At 41.1% G+C, this 25658-nt stretch overlaps 1 protein-coding gene across 1 annotated transcript in view; it reads left to right on the plus strand.

Annotated features, from left to right (window-relative positions):
* The window catches only part of LOC127450521 (corticotropin-releasing factor receptor 1-like), a 265090-nt gene that overhangs the window by 121455 nt on the left and 117977 nt on the right, over window positions 1-25658 (plus strand). The window contains exon 5 of the mRNA XM_051714734.1: window positions 17238-17323. Coding sequence (XP_051570694.1) covers window positions 17238-17323 — 86 coding nt within the window. The remainder of the gene's footprint in view (window positions 1-17237; window positions 17324-25658) is intronic.

The following is a 25658-nucleotide window of genomic DNA, read 5'->3' on the forward strand; positions in this document are numbered from 1 at the left end:
TATAGAGCAAAACAGAAATGTGGGTAGTTAACATGTCTTCGCTAATTGTATGATGTCATAAAATAAGATAATAATAATAATAATAATAATAATATAAAAAATAAGAGACCACATGGAATTGTTTTTTATTTTATACATTTAAAAAGGCAATAAGGTGATTAAAAATTGTGAAAAAAGTATACACTTGTCCTTACATTCCTATGAATTTTAACCTAAAATCTTGATGTTGATAAACAAAAATGCTCATGGGCAGTAATTTACTATGTCTGAATATAGCTGATAATAGACAAGATATACTTTTTAATGCTTGTTTATGAAGGATTAACATTTCACTCCAAAAAAACATACTTAAAATAAGTGTGCAAAGTTGTGTGATTGTCTTAAATATATGTATATATTTTTCACCTGAAGCACTCAATCTTGGAAATCTATCTTCCTCCTAAATTTGGTTTCAGCTCCAATCGAACGCACCCGAGCATTTTGGGTTCATTTGAAAATTGCATGTGTTTAAGAACAGAATTGAAACTCTGCTGGAAGACAGGTTTTCAAGAACAGGTTTTAGCAGCCTTGGGATAGATAGAGCCACGACATTTAAACTGTAGTATAAAAATAGAATATTGTATAAAAAGCTTGTTTTAGAACATAAAGACCCTCGAGGGAAATGTGGAGGGAAACGCTTTGTGACTTTTAAGTTAGCACCTCAGGTCAAGTGTGTGAAAGTTAATTATACTCCCACTGTGGGAGGAGGCTTTTTCATGACATGACATATCTCATCATCCCTCCTCTCTTTCTCTCTTCTTGTCTTTCTCTGTTTCTATATCATTTTTACTATACTCCTTCAGGCATTGTCAATCTCTCTCTCTGACCTTGAAAGCATTTTGCAAAGGCTGCAATTCAGTTGCGTTTTGGCGAGCTCTTATGACAGGTAGAGAAAGCGAGTTCAGTGGCAGCTGAGCAGGGTCTTTTTTTCATTATGCTAAGTGACATTCCCTCTCCATGGGTCACCAGCAGAGCATGTGGGAGAAACAGAGCTGTGACAATGTTGTGTATGTAGCCCCACACATTTTATTTTTCATCACTCCTCCACTGTTTCACAGTGAGCTTTTTGAATGCTGCCGCAGGAGCCACACTATTCTGCCCTACAAAGCCAACACGTGAAAACTATGCCAACAATGAAAATTTTGGCCATTTTCCAGACAAATATGGATTATAAAATAGTTACACTGTTTTCTCTAAATCTGATCATAGCGGAGTCAAACCTGTCTGTCACAGGACAGATAATAGCCTATAATAGACCCTCTTTAACTTAGTTTTGACACTGAGCACACTTGCGTGCATGATCTTACACCACTTATGATTAATGAGCCAATGACATATGAGGTCATATATACACCTTAAACAGTTTTCCTTGACTGGGATATGGTCATAAATGGCTTAAGAATAAACCTGTTGGCACACAAAGATTTTTGGCCGTTAACCTGATTTTACCATGCACGTAAACACATTTACCAGCATTCTTACTGGTTTATCCAGTGTGCACAAGCGTTGCGTGCAGGTCTGAGAATAATTCAGTGATTTCAAGTCACATGTAAACGCTGTTTAATTGCATTGCCAGATTTTTTTAATAAACACATTTTTGGTAGATATTAGTGTATTAGTGTGCATGTAGATTAAATGTAATCAGTATTTGTAGTTACTGTATTTTGTCTTTGCAGTGCAGTACTGACCCCATTGTATGTTCAGCCAATCAGCAATGGTCCATATATTTTCCTCAATTTCATTTAACGTTTTTTACGTTTTATTTTTATTTATATTTTCTTGATTACCTTGTAGCAAATACCAGCATTGCTGGTCCCCAGCATATTGTTATGTTTTAGATGCTGGTTACCAACATGGATCTGATGATATAATTGAGTTTTATCTACCTTTATCCTGAACGCAGACGTGTTCCACGATTCGACTGTTTTCAATATTCGGTCTCCAGTGTTTTCACTCGCATCGGTGTATATTCTTAGTGGTTAATGTAGTGTTTAAGGTATTAAATTTGTAAAATTTGTCAAAAATCATTGGTATCACATCAAAAAGTGCCGATACTTCAGATGATCGTTTTTTATTGACAGTGCCTCAACTGACATTATACAACCTGACATGAAGTGATGGTCCAAGGTTAATTACTGTTGTTATGTTATGACAGCAAACAACAGCACCAGTTGAACCTGAAACTCATTTTTACTCCCAAAAAACTTCAATGGTTGTTGTTATCTATCTGGATCACTCGTTTTGGTCGTTTTTGCATTGCGTCTTGAGACCAGAAACAGAAAACAGGCGATTAGATTCATCATGGCGCCACCCAGTGGTTGCTCAGGAAAACTGTGGATAATCAGAGCGGTATTCAGGAAGATCTCAATTAGAGAGACATCATTGAGCCTAACATTTAAACTAAATCCAACTAAGTAAAACTAGAAAACACCCTAATTTATATAACTGGAACCCAAAGTCAAAAACAGCAGCATAGTGGTGAACAACAGCATTTAACCAAATTTTTCAATGCAAAATGCAGTGCAGGGATTCAAATTAATTGGTAAATATTTTTTTTAAACAGATTCTTTTGCTGTACAAATGATTTGACTAGCAAAAAAGAGTACTTACCAATACTTTGAGAGAGAGAGAAAGGTGACATTTTAGGAGTGTGCATTTGATTATTGCCAGAGTTATGTGTGCAATACAATGTAGCAAAATGTAGCATGTTGTTATGCTCCCATGGGAAGTCGGCATGCAGTTTCCAAAAGTTCTGGTACTCTAGGATCGGCGACAGTAAGCCAATCACTGACATGCAGCACTTCCCACCAGACATTTATGCATCGGTTTCAGTATGTTTACCTTCCTACGTGGCTCTACCGGCAGCACGCTGTGTTAGAACCGGAGAGACCTGGGTATGTATCCACGTTGAAATCAGGAAGTAATTGTGTTTGCATAATCAGTGGCGAGCGTGATTCGGAGGTTGCACTTTCCCCTCCTAACATTTCACTTTTACTCCACTAATGGTTTGGTTTATGTTTGGGGGTAGAGTATATAACATATGCATCCCTTTTCACTGTATTACATCCTGTACAGCTGAAAAGAACTCTCTTCACAACTAGCTTTTGGCGACCTTTCCTGGGCATAAATGGAGCTCACACGTGCCTATACGCCCTTCAACACTTCCTGCTTTGTCCACTGGGGGCAGTGTTTTAAATTTCGGTCAGCATATACTGGTTTTTGATAAAGAAAAGTCGACCTACTCTTTCTGATTTCACTGTGAGATCAGGCTGCCCATTACTTGTTGGAAAAGTAGCTTGTTACTGGAAAAGCTACAATATTTTTAAAAGATCTTATCTACTGTGACACTACTGAAATATGTCATAAAATAAATAGTGTCGCTACTTTTAGTTAGTTACTCCCCATCAATCGTCATCTCACATAAACTGCTCACCAAATTGGTCTACACTCTTTCTAGAATGTCATAATTGCTTTCCTGCATTGTTCAGTACTCATCATCACAGAAATGGCCAAGCTGGCTGTGAAAGCAGGGACAATCTTCTATTTTTCTTGTCACACCATTGGATCTGTTTCAGGCAATTGTATGGTTGATCAAATGGGCTGGATATGGAGGCTGATGACTCACCATGTTACAGTTCCGCTGTGCCCTGTTTGGTGTGTGATCTATGGAGCTGCCATTCACCTTCAGAAGCTCAATCAATATTGCCATTAGTAAAAAGTGAAGAAAAAAGGGAGCTTGTGAGAGGGTAATGGAAAGACTGTTTTCTTCCCTGCAGTAAGTGTTTGCGTTGAGTTCACAAATCATATTAGTTTTAAGGGAGTTTGTGTCAGTATCTGGCGTGTCAGGGCTCTCGCTCCCTAGCTATTTCTACCAATGAAGTTTAAGTTTAGATTTAAGGTTAGAGCTATATTAAAGCTTTCGGATGGAGCATTGTGAGGGGAACTTTCTTACTACTTTTCAGTTTTGTTTGTTTGTTTACTTCTTATGATTATGTCTATGTTTGAATAAAAGTTCTTCCCAAGAGACAAGAGTTACAGGAATGACTCTAAAAAAAACAACCACATTGTACTTAAAGGAAAATACTGGTGTTCGTCTAACTTTATGATAAAGAAAAGAACACAGAAAAGTGAAAACAGAGAGAAGTGGTGGGAGAGCCTTCATCTAAATGGGTCTTATTCACTAACTATGTAACCACATATTTGTGTGTAAAACCTGTGTGAATGTTTTCATGCAAATCATAAGATCTACAACAATGATCTGGGATAGAAAATGCAGCTGAACGCATGTTGTTGTTTATAAAAGTGTTATTGTGTTACAACTGGTTGCGAGAATGGCACACTTGGATTTACTTGAATATCTTGCTCTTTAGAGAGCATAAGGATACTTAAGGATATTTGTAAAGAGGATATTTTGAATGTGAGAGCCTGTGAGTATGAACACTTTTACTAGTAGAAGTGACACACAATTACCGTATTACAGTATACACAATTAATAGGAAATGAGACGCAATGTTCTCTAGATCTCTGTTTAGTTGCTTCATAACAATATGTTCCAAAGAAAGTTATACATCTTTGCTGTAGGGATATGTGAGACTAGTTGTCTAAATTGTTCTGATGCTGCTAGTCGACACTGGAATTATTAGTCGGTTAATATTTTCCCCCATTAAACTATTCTACATTTTTACACATTTACGTTTGGCTTTATATTTTTTACAGAGGCTGCACTTAAAATATTGTCATATTAATGTTACACATTTTAAATATAATTAATAATAAAAATATTATATAAAAAACAGGATATCTGGAGCAGATACAAAGATTCATTTCACCGCAGGCTGCGCATGCTTCTTCCCTCTTTCACTCGTGGCACGCTCAGGAAAATGTCCACTCACTAGACAAGCAAACTCAGCAAAGTACTCAGCATTTGAGTTAAAGATGGCGCCGAGTATGGCTGCTGCGTTGCGAGTTCCGACCCAACATTGCAGTTTTTTGTTTGTTTTGTCTACAGTTCTTATGTTTTTTTGTCTTGGCTGTTGTCTGCCTTATCGTCTACAATCGTTTTTTCATTGGTTCTGCAATAGCACACCGAAAACTGGACTTTAAATTCCTCAATGCCGACCCGCTGTATACAAACACGCCAGCGGAGCCCTTTGTCTGGGCAGCCCGGCCACGGAAACGCAGCTAGAAAAGGGGAAGGAGAGCCGGCATTCTCATCAGACTAAGATGTCGCGCAAATCGTCCGCCGCTACCCAATATTCTACTGGCAAATTTTCAGTCTCTGGACAACAAGCTCTGCGAGCTGAGAGCGCAGATCTCTTTCCAATGAGAGACGAGGGACTGCTGCATTATCTGCCTTACAGAAACTTGGATGTCTGCGGAGATTCCAGACTCAGCCATCAAACCTGCGGGGTTCTCCGTGCACCGAGCGGATAGAGCGAAAGACCTCTCAGGTAAAAGCAGAGGTGGTGGTGTATGATTTATGATCAAGAAATCCTGCTGTGATCAGAGGAACGTACATTCTATCAAGTCTTTCTGCTCTCCTGATCTGAAATTTATCATGCTTCTGTGTCGGCCATTCTGGCTACTGAGGGAATTCACAGCGGTCATTATCACAGCTGTGTACATCCCGCCACAAGCCGACACAGACTGGGCACTCAAGGAACTGTATGGGAGTATAAGTGAGCAGGAAACCGCGCACCCTGAGGCTGCATTCATTGTGACCGGGGACTTTAACAAAGCCAATTTCAAATCAATTGCACCGAAATACTTCCAACACATCAGTTTCAACACATGAGGGGACCGAGTTTTGGACCATTGCTATTCTCCCTTCTGGGATGGCTACAAATCCCTCCCCTGCCCACCATTTGGCAAATCGAACCACTCGTTCCGTTCTGCTTTTGCCCGCTTACTGGCAGAAATTGAAACAGGAAGCACCCTCCCTCAGAACGATCCAGTGCTGGTCGGACCAGTCAGATTCTGTGCTACAAGACTGTTTTGATCACGCAGACTGGGAGATGTTCCGGTCCGCCTCTAATGACGACATCGAGGTATATGCAGATAGCGTAACTTGTTTCATCAGTAAGTGCATAGAGGACGTTGTACCGATCAAAACTATACAGATCTATCCGAACCAGAAACCATGGATTAATAGTGATGTTCGTGCGGTACTTAATGCACAGACCTCGCTTTTAATTCCGGGAACGGGGAGGAGCATAAACAAGCCAGTTATGCCCTCTGCAAAACTATCAGAGCAGCCAAACTGACTGGCTGTATCACAGCCTGGTACAGCAACAGCACCGCCCTCAACCGCAAAGCCCTGCAAAGGGTGGTGCGAACTGCCAGACACATCATCGGAGGTGAGCTTCCCTCCCTCCAGGACATATATACCAGGCGGTGCATGAAAAAAGCTTGGAGGATCATCAAGAGACTCCAGCCACCCGAACCATGGGCTGCTCTCACTGTTACCATCAGGCAGGCGGTATCACAGCATCAGGACCTGCACCAGCCGACTTCATGACAGCTTCTTCCCCCAAGCAATCAGATTTTGAACTCTTAATTTCTCACGATCAATATACATCAGCACTGCACTTTATTAATCGTATAATCTTATATCTCACACTGGACTGTTATAATTATATTTTCTCCTAACAACACACTGGCAACTGACTATCAGCTGACAGCCTGAATGTCAATACAGCACAATACAACATACTGTATATTTTATATATTCTATTTTTATTGTATACTGTGTATTCTATATTGTATGTGTATTATATATATATATATATATATATATATATATATATATATATATATATATATATATGTGTGTATTGTATACTGTACATTATATATTATAACAGCACATTACATGTCCAACCAGAGACAGAAATATACTGGATCACTGCTACACAACAATAAAAGATGCATATCGCTCTGTCCTTAGAGCAGCTTTGGGACTCTCTGATCACTGTCTGGTTCATCTTCTTCCAACCTACAGACAGAAATTAAAATCTGCTAAGCCTGTATTAAGGACTGTAAAAAGATGGACCAACGAAGCAGAGCTGGAACTATAAGCCTGCTTTGACTGCACTGATTGGAGTGTTTTTGAAGCTGCAGACACCAATCTGGATGAGCTCACAGATACTGTTACTTCATATATCAGTTTTTATGATGATATGTGCATTCCTACTAAGATTTATTTAACATTTAGCAATGAAAAACCATGGTTTACAGCGGAACTCAGGCAGCTTCGTCAGGCCAAAGAGGATGCTTACAGAGTTGGGGATAAAGTCTTGTACAATCAGGCCAGGAACACACTGGAAAAGGGAATCAGAGTGGCTAAAAGAAGATACTCTGAGAAGCTGAAAAACAAGTTTTCAGCTAATGACCCTGCATCAGTGTGGAGTGGCATTAAACAACTTACGAATTAGAGGACTCCTACCCCCAACCCTGTGGTGGACCAACAACTGGCTGATGACCTGAATGTGTTCTACTGTAGATTTGAAAGGCCCAATCTCACACCCCACACCCACTCTGACCTTCACTTCTCACAAACACCAACACCTCCTGTAACCCCCCTCCTCCCCCCTCCTGCTACTCAACCTGCACTTAAGATCTGTGAAGATGATGTGAGCCGCGTCTTTCGCCTTTTTGAACTGTACCTTCTGGCCGACGCTTCAGTGCTCTGAGCACCAGAACCGTCAGGCACAGGAACAGTTTTTTCCCTCAGGCTATCCATCTCATGAACAGTTAAATTGCCCCATTGAGCAATAACTATGTGCAATACACAGTTTAGTCTTTCTTATATTCAACCTCTTCTTGCCATTTCATTCCTCTGAAAAAAACAAAACAAAATAAAACATTTGCGCTGTACATAACAGATTTGTATTTTACACTGTACATAACAGATTGTATTAGATTTGCACTACCCATGTGTATGTATGTATGTGTGTGTCTGTACGTATGTGTATAATTCAATTTATTTTTTTATTTTTTATTATTATCTATGTCTTGATGCTGTTTTTGTATTGTTTTTGTATTGTTGTACACTGGAAGCTCCTGTCACCAAGACAAATTCCTTGTATGCGTAAGCATACTTAGCAATAAAGCTCATTCTGATTCTGATTCTGGCAGCTGCATTTTCAACCAATTGAAGTGTATTTATTGAACTTGCTGGACATCTTCACCATAATGAATTACAATAATCTGGTCTTGAGGTCATGAACGCATGAATTAGTTTTTTCGGCATCAGCAACAGAGAGCATGTGTCGTAACGTAGCAGTATTTCTAAGGTGGACGAATGCTGTTCTACAAACATTGGAAATTTGATTTTCAAAGGACAGACTGGTATCAAATATAACACCTAGGTTCTTTGCTGTAGAAGACAACGTAAAAGTACATCCATCGAGAATCAAATTATATTTTAGCTGCTTATTTTTTGGATTTTCCTCCCCTTTTCTCCCCAATCTGGCATGCCTAATTCCCAATGCGCTCTAGGTCCTTGTGGTGGCGTAGTGACTCGCCTCAGTCCGGGTGGCGGAGGACAAATCTCAGTCGCCTCCGCATCTGAGACTGTCATTCCGCACATTTTAACATGTGGCTTGTTGAGCACGTTCCCGCGTAGACCTAGCATGTGGAGGCTTCACACTATTCTCCGCGGCATCCACACACAACTCGCCACGCACCCCAGCGAGAGCGAGAACCACATTATAGCGACCATGAGGAGGCTAACCCAATGTGACTCTACCCACCCTAGCAACCGGGCCAATTGGTTGCTTAGGAAGCCTGACTGGAATCACTCAGCACGCCCTGGATTCGAACTTGTGACTCCAGGTGTAGTAGTCAGCGAAAAAGAGGTGACAAAACAGGAACACACACAAGGGAAGCAGAACTCCATAACTGAAATAAAACATCATACATCCATGGATGCAATTAAACAAAAGGACAAAGTAAAAAACAAACAAATATGGAGCTACAATTATGACTAAAGTCTTTGACGTGATAAAGCATGTTGAATTGCTCTAATCGAAAAAAATAATGCATTGTATTACCAGTGCTTGCATTTAAATGCATTGAATTTACAGTGCTTGCATTTAATTCCGTTGTATTTACAGTGCTTGCATTTTGGGAGGCTGAATTTTAACAAAGTTGTATTTTTAAGCAATGAATATTTCACTTGGAAACATTTCACAACTAATTTCATTATTAAAAATTCAATAATAAATATTCACCTTCCAAAGTTCATTTCCAAAATATTCAGTTCATTTGAAAATACAATCTAGATTTTTCGACAGGTAAAATTCAACCCATTCTATTTCACTTAACAAAATTCGCTTCCTTAAATTCAGTGGTTCAAATTCGGTTGGAAATTCAACCTTCCACATCTGGGAACTGCATGAAGATCAGCAGATTACCGATGCACAATCTCAACCTGATACTATTTGTTCTCACCAGTAGGTGGTGCAATGCGATCGGGTGTTGACTGCTGAAGACCAAAGCTACAGGTAGAGAGAACAGCCATGTACGTTTTGATAGTTTGTTTTTCAAAATTGTTCGTGGGTAGAAAATAGATAAATATTTGATTTGCACATGTGGGTGGGCATGAAACGGGCCTTTCCACTGATTGGTCAACCTGCGTCATCATCAGTTCCTCAATGCCATGCAACAGAATAATTATCCACCTACATATTGTAATGACATTGGGGGATTTCTTGTCATACTTGGACATTTTTTTTACTTGTGAGTTCTAGGTAGCTCAGGTAATTCTGTATGCAGTGTTTCTCCAATCCCCTCCGCCTTGCATGGATGGGAACTTGATTAAACTCACCTGTATCTGATTTGGATTTAGGAAGCAAGAGTCGACAGGAAAGGAATAAAAAGAGAGTGTGGATTTGAAAAGAGGAGAGAGTCGTGATGTGTGATTGACTTAGCCGTATAGCTCGCAAAAAGTGGGAATGTTTTCGGTCGCTCGAATCGACGAAGATAGCTAGATAGGGGGATGTATGCGCTGGCTGAATTTGTCAATTCATGGACCCTCAGAGTCAGCGGTGCTATTTCTCCAAGTGGTTATACTCCAAGTGCAAGAGTGTCCTAATTTCTGGGTGCCACGGCTGGGAGAGAGCGTGAACGCCATCGAATAAGAGCAGTCATCTTCTCCCTTCAGACCTCGTGGTGGGGTCTTGTTTGTATAGATAAGGGGAAGTGTTTTAAAATTCGTTATTTTTTGTAAGAATGAGTTTGTATGGGAATTTTGCAATTTTGTGTGTTTTAAATGATTAAATTTGTAATATCTATCTGAACGAGTTTAACTAGACGCTGTCCTTTTCACTATGTGTAGTGATCTTTTCTATAGACTTGTGGTTGTGTGGTATATCCTCATTCCTCCTTTTCTCTGAGGCCGCTTTGTAACCAGATAATTGTCTTTAGCATTATTTTCTATTAGGATATTCAGAGGTCTTTTACAATGTTATCTCTCTCATCCAATGACCAGACTAAGTAATACTTGTGACACAAACCGTACTAGTCATGGAAGGGTCTATAGACACAAAGCCCTGTCTATAGAGAGGGCTTCATGCCAACATTCTTCTGCGTATACATGGGTTCTGCAACCTACGTGTGCCAGAGAAATATAGTTGTCTGTTTTAGAAATATCCTATTGATGTCCCTTGCATCTGCACTCAGAATTACTTGACCTACTTCTTAGACGCACAGTCTGTTTTATTTAGCTGACACCTATCAAAATCTTTGTCAAAAGGTGTGGCGAACTACACACCCAGTGCGACCCCCTGTACCGCGTGAAGCAAATGCATTTACATTGTAGTGAAGCGCAGACCAGTATGTGTAATGCATTGGCTTTTAAAAATGTTTATAAAAAGATTGCCGATACATTGTCCATGTTCTTACATAACACAGATGTTTGAAGCCCTGATTGTTGGTAGGCATTATAATGTAGTATTACCCTAAATAATGTACCAGTCCCTAAATTAGAAGTGTTTTTTTTTTTTTTTTGGTCTCATTTCATTTATTTGTCCATGACTGGGTTTCCTGAGGCACTATACAACATTAGTATCACTAAAGTAGTAGCGAACTTAATCTCTATGGTGTGTTTCCCAAAAAGCATTGCTATAGTAACAAAACTTTGTAAATTAACGAGGGCTTTGCATAAAGTCATGTGCAACTTAAATGTATCTTTCTCGCATTTTTCACAGATTGTCAGAGAATAAGGAACATTTAATAACTTGTATTGATATATTCGGATCATCGGAAAGCCAGAAAGGCTTTGTGTGTGCCAAGGTAAAGTGCAAGAACTGAAGCACAATAAAGTGTCTTTTGTAACTTTAGCAATTGCCTTTGACAAATGTAAATATTTTTTTGCACTAAATTTCTTTTCTATTTAGCCCCACGTTAAATTCATTATAATGTATTAGCCTAAACAAATTAATGGCACTTTTATCAATGGAGTTGGTAGGCCTGTTAATATATATAAATATTAGTCTTAATATTTAGTAATAAAAATTTAATTCAGTTATTTTAGAACATTACCTAATTATTTTCCAAAACCCAGAAGACAAATGCACAGGTAAATGAACTGACAAAAAGTACTACACCAGGTTTTACATTCAGTGATTCAAAAACTTAATTTAGGAAAAGCAATAAATGTGTGATGCATTTTATGAAATAGAAAAATGACAATACTGTGTGCATTCAGTCTCCAGCAAAAGAAACTGACTTTTGGCAACATTAGAGCCCCTTATTATGATTCACATTGCGTGCATTCACATACATGCATTTCTATCATTAGTCTCTAAAGTCGATTATCAAACTGAAACCCCGTCTTACCAAAGTCATTAATTTAATTAAATGCTGTGATCATCATTAACTTTTGGTATCTCAACAAGGTTACTTATAATTGCAAGCTTCTCAGTATTTCTGCATTATTGTCATGTTGAGAAGACAAATTCCTGGACATATTGGCCAAGGTGTCAGCATTGGACCAGACAGCTCCTGTAAAAGAAACATTTAAGTTCTAGTTTATAATGAGCAATCTCATTGCCATTTTGGGAAACAAGCATTACTCTTTGTTACAATTTGTCCCTGTCTAGGCGCTGGGGAGTGGGTAACAAAGCAAAAATACATTTAAATTGATAAATGGAGTAAGAAATTCATTTCTAGTCTCTGGCCCCAACACAATACACACAAATAAACAACAGTCAGTTCAAGTATCAAGTTATTTATTTTGTATAACAATAATTGGAATATCATAAACTTCAGGAGGGGATATGAGCCAAAACAACAAACATAATGTTCTCTTGTGAGGGAAAATGATAACTTGCCTAAAAAGAAAAACACTCTTCCCTGTCTCCCTCTCTATGAAGAAACAGGAGAAAACATTTATTAAATAAATCTGCACCCACCTCCCAACTAAATTTCCCAATATAATAAACAAATCTTCTAACAAAAGTTAGCTAAATTATAACAGATAAACGAGATAATTAAGAATATATTTCATCAACAACAGACTAACACCAGCACAGCAGAAAAAGACAGGGGCAGGAGAGACAAAACTCTCCTGTGAAGGATAAACGCTCAACTCTATTCTTGCAGTTGCTCACAATGCAACCTCTCTAAGCAGCTCACAACCAATGCTGCCAACACACACCTCTCTTCTCTCCTTCTGCCTTCCCTTATGTGAGCCACAGTCCTGTTAGCGGCCAATCACAGCAGGCAGGACTCCGAGATGGTAACGGGAAACAGGTGGCAGTAATTAGTACCTGCTCAGAGGAAAGTGGGAGAGACAAAAGGAAAAACTGATGGATAGAACACACCCAAATAGTGACAATTCACACACCACAAACACAGATGTAAATAAATACATCCAAGGATGTAACAATGTAAAATAACGAGCTCCGTTATTTAAGATGATCGTACAAGTGTAAGTTGCAACTTGTTATCTGGAAACTCAGGCAATACAGCCTATATTATTTGTATTGTTGTAAAAAAAAAAAAAAAAAAACACATTAATTTATTCCCACTTATCCTATGTAAGGTTGCAAAGGTACTGGAGCCTATCCCAGGAACATGCATTTTCTATCTAACATTAGAAAAGCTGAAAATGAGCTTTGACTTTTACAAATGAAGATAAGCAAATGTCTCTGCTAGTAATGAATAATATGTTAGTCTAGATAAGATTTCTTGATGTTAAAAATCCTCGACTGTGTAGAAGTCTTTTTTTGTTATTATTTACTTCAGCGCCAGACATTAGCAGATATTGACATAGTTCAGGAAATGCAATAAATAAATACATTTATAAATAAATCAAGGTTCAGTTTTCACCATGGTACAATGTTAGATCAAAAAATACATGTTCCAGCAAATCATAATGGAATAATTGCATCTTACATATTAATTTAGTAAACTGTTGTCACCATACTTCATTATGCCTATGTCTACCTACACAGCAATCTTGATTCAGGGCCGGTTCTAGACATTGAGAGGCCCTAGGCAGAATTTCTTGGAGGCCCCCCAAATGGTTGATTCATTATTATTATTATTATTAGCTTTGTATTATTTAATGTGGCATGACATACAACAAACTGGTAGCTCACTCAAATAATCACTTTAACAATCTGTTTAAAGCAATACTCTTAACTGCTTTTCTTTTTTCTTTTTTTTTTTTTTTTTTTTTTTTTTGCAAGCTTTGGCAAATCTAATCAAAAGTCAAGTAGTTTTAGACTAGTTCTTCCACAGAGGTGCTCATTGTTGTTGCCTGGTAACTTCTAAACAACACTTTGCTATCTGATAAAGTGATTAAAGCCTGTTCACCTCATAAGAGCTACCAGTCAGAATGGATTTTCTGACATCTCTTGCAGATATCATGCCTTCTGAGACTGAGACTAACCCTTAGCACTGACCAAATTAAATTCACCATCCAACACTCTTTACTTAATTGTTTAGTGTTTTACAAGTACAGAAACTAAAACATAGAGTGCAAAATAATCAATCCCATATCCATACCACGTTTTGAAATAATAATGACATACTTGTATTACTATTAATATTCATGTTCAGATACATTCTAGCCATTTCTGAAACCCCAACACACCAAATAATATGCATTTTCCTATTTCCTGCTTTGTAGTAACACTACAAGAATAAATACAACCATTATAATAAATATATTTATTAACATTTATTGTACATTATATTCATTTTAGTGTTATTATATTAATACATTATCTTTCAACTACTAATATGGGTGTGTTTCCTGAACAACGACATAACTCACTGCTTAATCACCATAGTAAGATGGATCGTTGGAGAAATGAACTAGCTAGTCATGACTGTTTCCCGAAACCATAGTAACTATGTCGCACACCCATCGTTCGAACCACGTTGGTTCAACAACATAGAACTGTCATTAATGATGTTACGCAGGGGGCGGAGTAATAACTTCAGGGAAAATGTAATTATAATAGCTCGTTTACACATACACCAGAAAGACATTTAATGCGAGAAAGCTGCAGAAGACGTGAAATCGGCGTGCACCATGTAATGAGACAGATGCATTGCGCTGCAATAGATGTGTTTCTCTCTACGTCAGACTTCGGTGTTCTCCCGATGCACTTGAACACAAAGGCACATCCGCACTCTTCAAATGGGCGCGTTCTATTCAGAAGAGATAATCCCTATGCCCTACTCCCTTCAAAGTCTTTACCATCCATTGTGACTTCAGTGTAGGGTGGAAAGATTTGGGGCTCCAAAATAACAACCATTTGGAAGTAACTTTTTAAGCCATTTGTATTGACAATTGAGACAATTGATCTATTATGATTGTTCTCCCTGCCTTCGGAGACTGATTTGTCCCATTTGGGATGCAGCCAAAACTGCCACTTGTGCGTTAACATATAACACATACTAAACATTTTTTCACAAGACTTTTGAGAAATGGATCTTGTAGCCTAGATTTTTTGCTACAAAAATGATGTGAAAACCATCCTGATCACTCATTCATAAAAAAACAATATAGTCATTTAACTTTTGTAAGACACTTTTAGTGTTAGAAAGGCCATATGCGAGGAGGCGTGGATGATCATGAATATTGATGTGATTCACACCTGAGGACCCCTCCCCTGAGAGAGAATGAATGTGAGGAGACTTAATGATTGAATGTATTGTTTGTAGCTTATTCACAAAATCAAGTTTAAGTTAAAAGAAGTAATCTGACTATACATTTTCTTTACATAAAGACTTTACTTAAAAACTTTAGACCTACACTATCATTTAAAAGTTTTAGATCTGTGAGATTTAAAAACAGTGATATTGTGAAATATTTTTACAATTTAAAATAACATTTCTATATGAATATATTGTAAAATGCAATTTATTCCTTTGATCAAAGCTGAATTTTCAGCATCATTACTGCAGTCTTCAGTGTCACATGATCCTTCAGAAATCATTCTAATATGCTGATTTTCTAATATGGGCATATTTACAGCACATTTTACACATTTACACCCGAACAGATATTTGCAAGCACAAGCTTCGTTGATGATAATGAGGCAGCATAAACACTGGTTAAAATATAATCTAAACATTCATATTATTTTTATATCATATTACATATCATATTTATATCATACAGCATACAATTTAAATACCTGCTTTAGCCGAAACAACATTTAAATGTAACTAAAACTTGCCTATTAGGACATCAAATTTCAATACACTGAATACTGGCTGGCAAGTCTGGAAATAGTCCAACTAGTAAAATATGTCCATGTTTATATAAAATAGCATGTCAACTAATATGTAAGTAAAACTAAATGACGTACTCATCCGAAATTGTCTCCTCAGCTGGATCAATTCGCTCTTCAAAATGCAAACGTTCATCGGAGTCCTGCTCTTCTTCTGAGGAAAATGTGAACTCTTCGTCACTATGCAGGACCATCTGAAGAGCTTCCTCACCTGTTCAGCGTGCCATCTTCCAAACGTGCAGAAAATTGAATGAACTTGATGCTTTTTAAGGCTCTTTTGGGGGCATTTACCATTTGCATCAGCACATTACCATATGAATAGCGCGCTCTGCTGGTGGGTGTGATCATATTAGCGATAATTAACTGAGCCAGGAGAAACTGTACATCGCTTTGATTCATACAGATTACATTGCAGGAGAATATTTGTTTTAAATTTTAATTGTTTTATTTAAAAGTAGACATTTTAAGCTTTCTTTAGACATATGTTTCATGTTTGTCTGATAAGTGTTCGCAGAGTTTCAGTTCATTTTTGTGACGTGTTTCAGAAAGATACTCATGGAGACAGAGACGGCTGAAAGTGCATCCTGTTTATTTTCCTTATTTTTCAAAAGCACAAGGCTTTGTTGTTATTGTGAGTGTACACAAATAAAAGTAGACACTTTATAGTCTCTAATGATGTCTTACACTTATCTGTATGCCCAAAAATGACGGAGTATTTTAAGTTGTTTCCGCTGTTATGAGGATAAAATCCAGCAGGACGCGCCGGCGCATCCGTCGACCCCTGAGGGTTAAATGCTAGCACTGTAAATTCAACGCATTTAAATGCATGCACTGATAATAAATTGCATTTATTTTTTTTCGATTAGAGCAATTCAACATGATTTAATGCTTCAAAAACTTTGGTCATAATTTTAGCTCCATGAACAAATACGTCCAGGAATGTAACAAACACATATGTTTCATGTTTCACAAGTTGTTTAGAATCTAAAGTGAGAAAAAATATTGTTTAGGGTTCATGTTGTGTGCCCTGTACTTTCAGTTTTATGTTACACTCATGTTTGGTCACTGTTCAATGGACAGTATGGTGGAATGAGAGGGGTCTATAAAGTCTGTAAATCAATTTAATGTGAAACAATTTTTTAGCATATAGTAAAGGTTAAATATCCATGCTAGGGTCAAACCCACACGTGCTATGAGCTCACATATTGATTGTAGCCTTATTAATATTTATGTGGTGTTTTTGGTCATATTGCATACTTTGGATGACCAAATCGAATGCAGTGCCAGATCATCCAGCAGATGTTCAGAATAAACATTACATAATTTAAACTAATTATCTGCCTAATTTAAGAAATTAAATTTGTGGATCAGTCAATAACCAAACATCAAACAACAAAGGTTGCACACCTCATTATTTTGTGTACGTGTCTATTTGTTTTCCAGATAATGTGTATAGAGAATGTCTTGCCAATGGTACCTGGGCAAAGAAGGGCAACTACTCCCAATGTCAAGAAATCCTTAACGAGGAGGTATGTGGTTCCATTCAGACTAGTTCATTGTTCAAAATACACTTTATTAAAGTTACAGGTATAATGGTTGTACAGTAAATTTGAATGACTGTTTATTATACTGCATATGTATACTATATACACAGTCCACATTGAAAATCTGAAATTTAAATTCCCTTTTTAAATCTGGATATAAACAAAAGATTTTAGGATTTTGAAACATTTAAAACAAAGAAATGTTATGTAAAAATTATCAAGATATATTTAAGATTCTCATTTGTGAAATGTAATCAAATTTGTGGTGTTGACAATGTAAAAAACAAACAAAAAAACAAAGTGTTCAGTAACATCACAAGATGCTCTTTGGAGCTTTCTCAAATCATGCTGGGATGATGTGGATTATCAGGTTTTGTACAAATTTATGGAGTCCATGCCAACTCTAGTTCATGCACTCTTGGAAGTTAAAGGGGAACAAGCCAAATTCTAAAAAAAAAAAAAGAAAAAAAAGAAAAAGGGAAATCATGAACATATTTCAATTCAACTTTACTCTCAAATTCTTATGCTGACAATATAATTTATGGAAATTTTTGTTGAATATAATCAGGTTGTTTCACATTGTTACTAGTTTATAAGTGCTAGTTTTAAAAGACTGAATGTTGATATGGTATTACAATGGCCCTTGATATACTTGAATCTAACGTCTCTCTTAAAGGTGTTTTATTAAATAAGGGACACATTTCAGTAATGCTACATTTTAGTTCTTTACTCTGTAAGCTTGCTGTGAAATCTTCAAAGACCTACGATAGACCTCATGCGTTCTTGTTGAGAGGTGTCAGTTTGAAACTTTAGCAAGACTGCCGTTTGACCTTCATATTTATGGAGTGATTTCAAGCAATAAAACAGCAAGTAAATTCTTAAGATTTCTTTTTTTTTTTTTTTTTTTTTTTTTTTTGTGTTCCAAGGATAAAAGAAAGTCAATGGCTTTGGAAAACATGAGGGTGAATAAATGGTGACAGATTTTTCAATGTGGGTGAACTATCACGTTTTACATATTTTTTTGAGTTTTTACATATTTTTGAAGCCATATGTTTCCATCAAAACATTATAGAGGCCAAGTAAAAGACCATCCTCCTACTAAACCTTTGAAATCTTAATTTATTGTATTACTTGTCTTATTGTGTTACATGTCTTACTACAAATCAGCTGTAGTCTATTTGCAGGCAAAGCTCAGTTTGAAACAAATGTGTGGCTGTTGAACAGAGACATTGATGCTACACGTCCCAAAGATTCATTAGCTGTCCTTTGGATGTAACGGAAGTGACATGGGGGTTTAATAATGCATGGACTTTTATCTTCCCTCAAAGGAAGCAATTTAACCAGACACGCTAAGCCACTGTTCACACAGAGCTGGTAAAAAGAGAAATCGCTCATCCAATCAGTGGGATGGAGGAGTGGGGTAGCTGGCAAAATTATGAGATGTATTTTCAGACAGCAGGGAGGGAGGGCTTCCACCACAGCGAGTGGTTTACTGGAGCATGTTATTACCAATAAACACTCTTATTGAGTTGCCGATAAAGTTTTTTTTTTCTCATTACTGAGAAAATGTCATGGTTACTTGTGTAACCTCCGTTCCCTGATGGAGGGAACGAGACGTTGTGTCGATGTAGTGACACTAGGGGTCACTCTTGGGAGCCTGAGACACCTCTAGTCTTTGATAAAAGGCCAATGAAAATTGGCAAGTGGTATTTGCATGCCACTCCCCCGGACATACGGGTATAAAAGGAGCTGGTATGCAACCACTCATTCAGGTTTTATGCTGAGGAGCCGATATAAGGTCCGGCCATTTCAGCGGGTAGTTCAGCATTGTGGCAGGAGGGACACAATGTCTCGTTCCCTCCATCAGGGAACAGAGGTTACACAAGTAACCATGACGTTCCCTATCTGTCACTCACTCGACGTTGTGTCGATGTAGTGACACTAGGGGTCCCTATACGAAACGCCACAACTGGCTGAACTGTGTTACGTGAACTGGCGGTGGGTGGTGGGCAGACTGCTGTGTGCCTCATGGCCAGCACACCAGGTCAAACGGCCCTTTTTAGGGACAAGTCAACTACCCAAAGATAGAGACAGGCTTAAACCAGTCGTGGCCTCTTTTCCCTTTCTCTTTTTCCACTCCCTAAAAAAGAAGGGGGATTATCCGACTGGGCCGCCAGGTCTAGTCGGGGGGTGTCCCTCCCAAGGGGAAGACACCGCGGAGACCACACCTCGCCCAAAGAGAGGGGGGGATATTTAAGTGGAAGAATACGTCACATGGTCTTTCCAACCATGTGGAGAGCCTTCAAGGTAGACCCTGCCCAATGGGGGAGGAGTTACTACAAACATGGAGACTGGGGCAGAGGGGTTCTGCCCAAGGAAGACGCAGTTTGCCATGTGGAGCACCTACCCCAGAAAAGGGCTCTTAGTTAGCGCGTGTACTGGGCCGGCAGCGAGTCTCTCCGAAAACTCGACTGCCACAGGGCTCGGAGGAAGTCAACCAGGGAACAATGTTTGTGAACACTACTGGGAATTAATGGCGCACGTCTTCAGCTCCAAGGGAGGTGGAAAGCGCTATGTGCAAGCGATACACCCGGCCAGCTATCCCGGGCTTATCCGCTTGTGTTGCGTGCCACTACCTGGGATGAAACCGGTTCCACCCGGAGGTTGTAGAACCTTGCAAAGGTGTTGGGTGTTGCCCAGCCCGCTGCTCTGCAAATGTCTGTTAGAGAGGCACCTCTGGCCAAGGCCCAGGAAGCCGCTACACCTCTGGTAGAATGGGCTCGTAGCCCTACCGGGGGCAGCATGTTCTGGGCGAGATATGCCATAGTTATGGCGTTAATGAGCCAGTGGGTGATCCTCTGCTTGGAGACAGCGCTTCCTTTCCGCTGTGCACCAAAGCAGACAAAGAGCTGCTCAGAGATTCTAAAGCTCTGCATGCGATCCAAATAGATGCGTAAAGCACACACCGGACACAGCAACGACAGGGCTGGGTCTGCCTCCTCCTGGGGCAGTGCTTGCAGGTTCACCACCTGGTCCCTAAAAGGGGTGGTGGGAACCTTGGGCACATAGCCTGGTCTGGGTCTCAGGATCACGTGAGAGTAACCTGGACCGAACTCCAGGCACGTTTCGCTGACAGAGAACGCTTGCAGGTCACCTACCCTCTTGATGGAAGTGAGAGCAGTCAGGAGGGTAGTCTTCAAGGAGAGTGCCTTAAGCTCGGCTGACTGCAAAGGCTCAAAGGGGGCTCTCTGTAGACCCTGAAGAACTACGGAGAGATCCCATGAGGGAACGAAGCGCGGTCTGGAGGGATTCAGCCTCCTGGTGCCTCTTAGGAACCTGATGATCAGGTCGTGCTTCCCTAAGGACTTACCGTCGACTGCGTCGTGGTGTGCTGCTATGGTGGCAACGTACACCTTCAAGGTGGAAGGGGACAGCCTCCCTTCCAACCTCTCCTGCAGGAAGGAAAGCACTGATCTGACTGCGTATCTCTAGGGGTCTTCGCGTCGGGAAGAACACCACTTAGCGAATAGAAGGCACTTAAATGCATACAGGCGCCTTGTAGAGGGGGCCCTAGCCTGAGTGATCGTGTCTACCACCGCGGGCGGTTGACCGCTTAGGTCTTCCGCGTCCCGTCCAGGGGCCAGACAGGTCTGGGCGCGGGTGCCAGAGGGTGCCCCGTCCCTGAGAATGAAGGTCCTTCCTCAGGGGAATTCGCCAGGGGGGAGCTGTCGCGAGGAGCGTTAGGTCCGAGAACCACGTCTGGGTGGGCCAGTAGGGTGCTACCAGGATGACCTGCTCCTAGTCCTCCCTGACCTCGCACAGGGTCTGTGCAAGTAGGCTCACTGGGGGAAACGCATATTTGCGTAGGCCAGGGGGCCAGCTGTGTGCCAGCGTGTCTATGCCGAGGGGAGCCTAGGTGAGGGCGTACCATGAGCGGGCAGTGGGAGGATTCTTGGGAGGCGAACAGGTCCACCTGTGCCCGTCCGGATCGACTCCAAATCAGCTGGACCACCTGAGGGTGGAGTGTCCACTCTCCTCTGAGGGAAATCTGCCGTGACAGCGCTTCTGCTGTAGTGTTGAGGTTGTCCGTGATGTGAGTGGCTCTCAGCGACTTGAAGTGCTGCTGACTCTGGAGGAGGAGACAGTATTTATAATTACATTAATAATTGGTGCCCCGTGTGAGGCATCCTGCGTGCCAGTTCTGTCACAGTGTGTATGCATAAGAATCCAAAGTAATAACTTGAAATCCTTACTTCAAATTTTGTTTCTGTTTGACAATTTACTTCTCACAACTTGCCAAACATAAGCCAGTGTGGTGTGAAAGTGCTCTTAAGAGTGAATTAGGGGTTGGTAAATTTACTATAGTCTGCTTAAAACCTGCTTTTGTTGTTATTTAACTCTTAACGCTTTCATCTAAATGTTACAGAGAGGTGCCAAGTCACTTCATTGACATCCACCAAAGAGAGAACACAGTGAAATTTGCACATTACATAACAGTAGACCGTAAGCCACAGGTCGAAGCCTCTCAACTGTGCTTTCGTGTTAGCCTTATATCAACTGTAAAACAACAAGCTGTCAGAGCCACTATCACAAGAATTTTTACGGCCCTAATAAAATGAGTCACCAATCGCCCTGCGTGATTGGAGCTAAAGCTCCACAGAGGTTAGTCGACCCAGCACTACAAGATGTAGTTGCTGCTGTCCTCTGTCTCTCCATAGAGGAGAGAAATAACCTTAACGGCTACAATATTAGTCGTTGTGATGAAGCATTGCAGGAACTAGTTGATTATGTCAACAACCCGGTCGGGAAGCCAATGCGCACAATCCTGGACCTAGTGGGCCAAATGTTCCTTCTTCATCACCGCAAAACCCAACTGCAAACCGCCGAGCACCAGGCCCAGCTCGCACAGCTGCAGAGCAGCTACAATGCGGTGCAGAGGGAAAATCTCAGCCTGCACCAAGAAATTAGGTGCACTCAAGCTGAGAAAGTCCAGGCACAGGAAAATAATGCCCGGATGCAGGAGGAAAACGAAGCCCTGCGCAGGCAGCTTCAAGCTGCCCAGCTAAAAGTAGAGTAAGATCAGGTAAGTGCAGCTGAAACACGCAGCACAACATCTGACATAGAAGAGGGCTCCCTTTTTATCGATACGCGTAGAAATGTGCCCCTGAGAAACCCAGGAACACACGCTAGGAGCCGAGCTGCCCCTAGTGGTACAGTCTCTGACACCTTTCAAAATCCTCCAGCGGCCCGCTGGTTGGATGCAGGTGCCCCTCCTTATAGTTGCCCTCCTCAGTCATTTTTCAGTTACGCCACCGTGCGTTTCAAACCAACTGATTCCACACCACGAAGGGGGGACGATTATTTTCAAGCCCAGAGTGGTGTAAGCGGCTCGAATATCCCATTAGCCAGGGAGCTGTACGCAACCCGGGGTCCACCCCCACGCATCGACTGGACTCCTTCCCCACCACGAAGGGGAGGAAGTCGTCCTCATCGCTATAGCGATCCGAGTGACTATGATGTTTCGGATGACTCGGACGACCCGTGGTCATACCGACACCAACGCTTGCGCATCCGACAACTCGAGTCCCTCGCAGGTGACATAGAACGCTTTGACCCAAATAATCGAGATTCAAACATCGACAATTATCTTAGGGAAATTGAGCACTACCTGATTGATTTGCCTTACGCTTCGTCGCGCGAAAAACTCAAGCTCATATGGAAGACCACGGTAAGGAGTGTCCATGCGTTCATGGAAACGCTACCGACTGGTACACGAAACCGCTACTCAGCTCTGTGTAAAGCCCTACACGAGGAGTATTCGCTGTATATCGACGAAGCCTCCGCTACCATAGCTGCTTTTGCCATCACCCAGAAGAGGCACGAGCCTCTGCGTGAGTATTATAGACGCCTGAGAACCACGTACTTCCAAGGAAGTAATGCACCAGGTCTGGAGGAGGAACGAGCTTTCAAGTCTCTTTTCCTTCACAACCTCCACGAGTGCGTGCGATATGACGTCACGATGCACTGCAGAATGGGCAACCCCACCATGCAGGAAATCAGAAGATACGTGCAACTGGCATGGGAGACACGAGTGCGCCCTGCCCGAGGGCACGAAGGTGACGCCAGAGCCCTGGGGATCCAAGCCTCATATGCAGACCTAGCGCTTGAAGGCAACGAAATGCCTCGCGTTAAGGTGAATGCTAGAACAGGACCCCAAAGGTGGCTATCACCCCGCCAGTAGGGTAGGCAACATAACCAGGGGGGTGGTGACCAGACACACCCCCAGGGTCACGGCAGGCCTAAACAACAAAACTTTCGCCGGCCGAAAAGAAATGCGCGTTTCGAACGAAAACCCAAACAAGAAGGTGAGTGGGTAGGCAAGGTTTCAAATCCCCTCAGAGAACAAGATTTGAGAAAGGAAATGGAGGATATAAGGAGACGCTTGACTGAGTTAGTAACTAAGCTTGACGTGCTCCGTTGTTCACCAGGTCCGTCGACCTCCTCAAAGGCACTGAAACCCCGTCAGTATGACTAGATGATGTACCCTCTCCCGTTAACGCCAAAGTTTACTTTGTAGGTCGGGAAAAGGGGAACAGTGTCCAAGTTGCTCCCCAAAACAGTCACTCCTAACATGCCACACCCTCCTTTTCTGACGTTCTTGGGCGATCTGTACCGTAAGGGCAACGCCTGACACGTGGGTCATTCAACTCCCACGCACTACTCAACACCGGTTCCGAAATAGTCTAATGGGTTCCAACACCTTCGAAGAGGTGACTAGAGCAAAGCTCTCCCTTGGCAAACCGTTATAGATAGAGACCTGCAACGTAAGCATCACAAGCTACACGCAAGATAGGTCGTCTATCACAAAACGGGCCTGGATTGACACCTTTCAAGGGATGATGCTAACAGACCCTGTTTACATATGTCCCATTAATACGGAACCACTGTTAGTTGGCCAGGACCTACTGAACCGATTGGCTCCGCTCATTGACTGCCGTCGTGGACACGTGGGCTCAGGTTGACATACCGAGACCACTTGGTCCAGAAAACAGTTCGCCAGCTTCAGATACACACGTCGCCATCGTCCAAAAATCTAGCAGAGACGACGACTCCAATAAGAACAATTACAGGGCCTGAATAAAACCCTTCAGGGTACTATAGTCACTGTAAAATTTGCAATCCGTTCTTATCAATAACACTTTGCACTCTTTAGGGACTTTGTCAGAGAAAACAACTTATGCGTGTATCGTTAGAGATCTAATGCAGGACCTCCTCAGGGAAATTAGTTCCTCAGTCAACAGTCTGAGTGGTGGAAAGATTCCAGCTTACCTGGTCTCCCTAGACCTTTCCGAACAAATCCTTAGATCTGCTACCATCTCCGTTGTGCTACCTTCACAGATACACATGGCATATAGTTTTGGCATTGAAATTCCAATCCATGTAAATCCTCAGAACCTCAAAATAGGATTTATCCTCAATCTACCGTCATAGGCAGAATATGTATAGACTAAAATCTGTATTTAATGTTGGTTTTCAGAGAGGTAATGCACACATTCACCTCAAAACACCACCAACACTTGCCTACCATGATGAGGACCCCTCGCTCTGCCTTATCTCTAACCTAAACATGTGTACCAAGACAAAGTACATTCATTGGGTTTGTCAAAACGCAACCCCTTTGTTAGAGAGGTGACTAACTACCTCTGCGGCCAAAGAGCCGAATTCCATGAACAAGTGTCATGATAGCATGTCCATCAAAGATGAAGGAACGGAGACAAAGGTAGAGTGAGCAGGCAGTCGCTGGCTCGTTAACACCAGCCACCGAAGTCATACGACTGCCATGATACAGCCACTAAGCTAAGGCCACTAAACTAAGGCTACCAAACCAAACGGTGTTCTTAATGGTTCCCCAAAGAGCCATCGTGCACACTGATGATATTGTCCTCCATCATCTCAATGTCAACAAACATGACGCAGAAATTGAGATCATGGACGCATTTAGAGGTCACAGCCTCACCGTTGATGACACCCTTCAACAGCAGCTTCAGGCTGAAGGGATGGAATTAGTGAAGTTCAGTCTCAAACCGACTGGCTTGACCACTATATTTCATAGTCACATAAGCAGATCGTCATCTTACCGAGAACACCCTATCAGTTTGGTTGCCCTCTGGCTCCTCCTTAGTGGTTGGATCATCATCGCAATTATTGCACACGCCATGTACAGGTACATTCAACACCTACAGGCCAGACTGGACTCACTTCTCATACAGCCGCGTTTTACACACCAGTCTGAGCCCATCCCACAGGTTAACCCCATCAT

Source organism: Myxocyprinus asiaticus, chromosome 13 (genome assembly GCF_019703515.2).
Source record: "Myxocyprinus asiaticus isolate MX2 ecotype Aquarium Trade chromosome 13, UBuf_Myxa_2, whole genome shotgun sequence".
NCBI classification, from domain to species: domain Eukaryota; kingdom Metazoa; phylum Chordata; class Actinopteri; order Cypriniformes; family Catostomidae; genus Myxocyprinus; species Myxocyprinus asiaticus.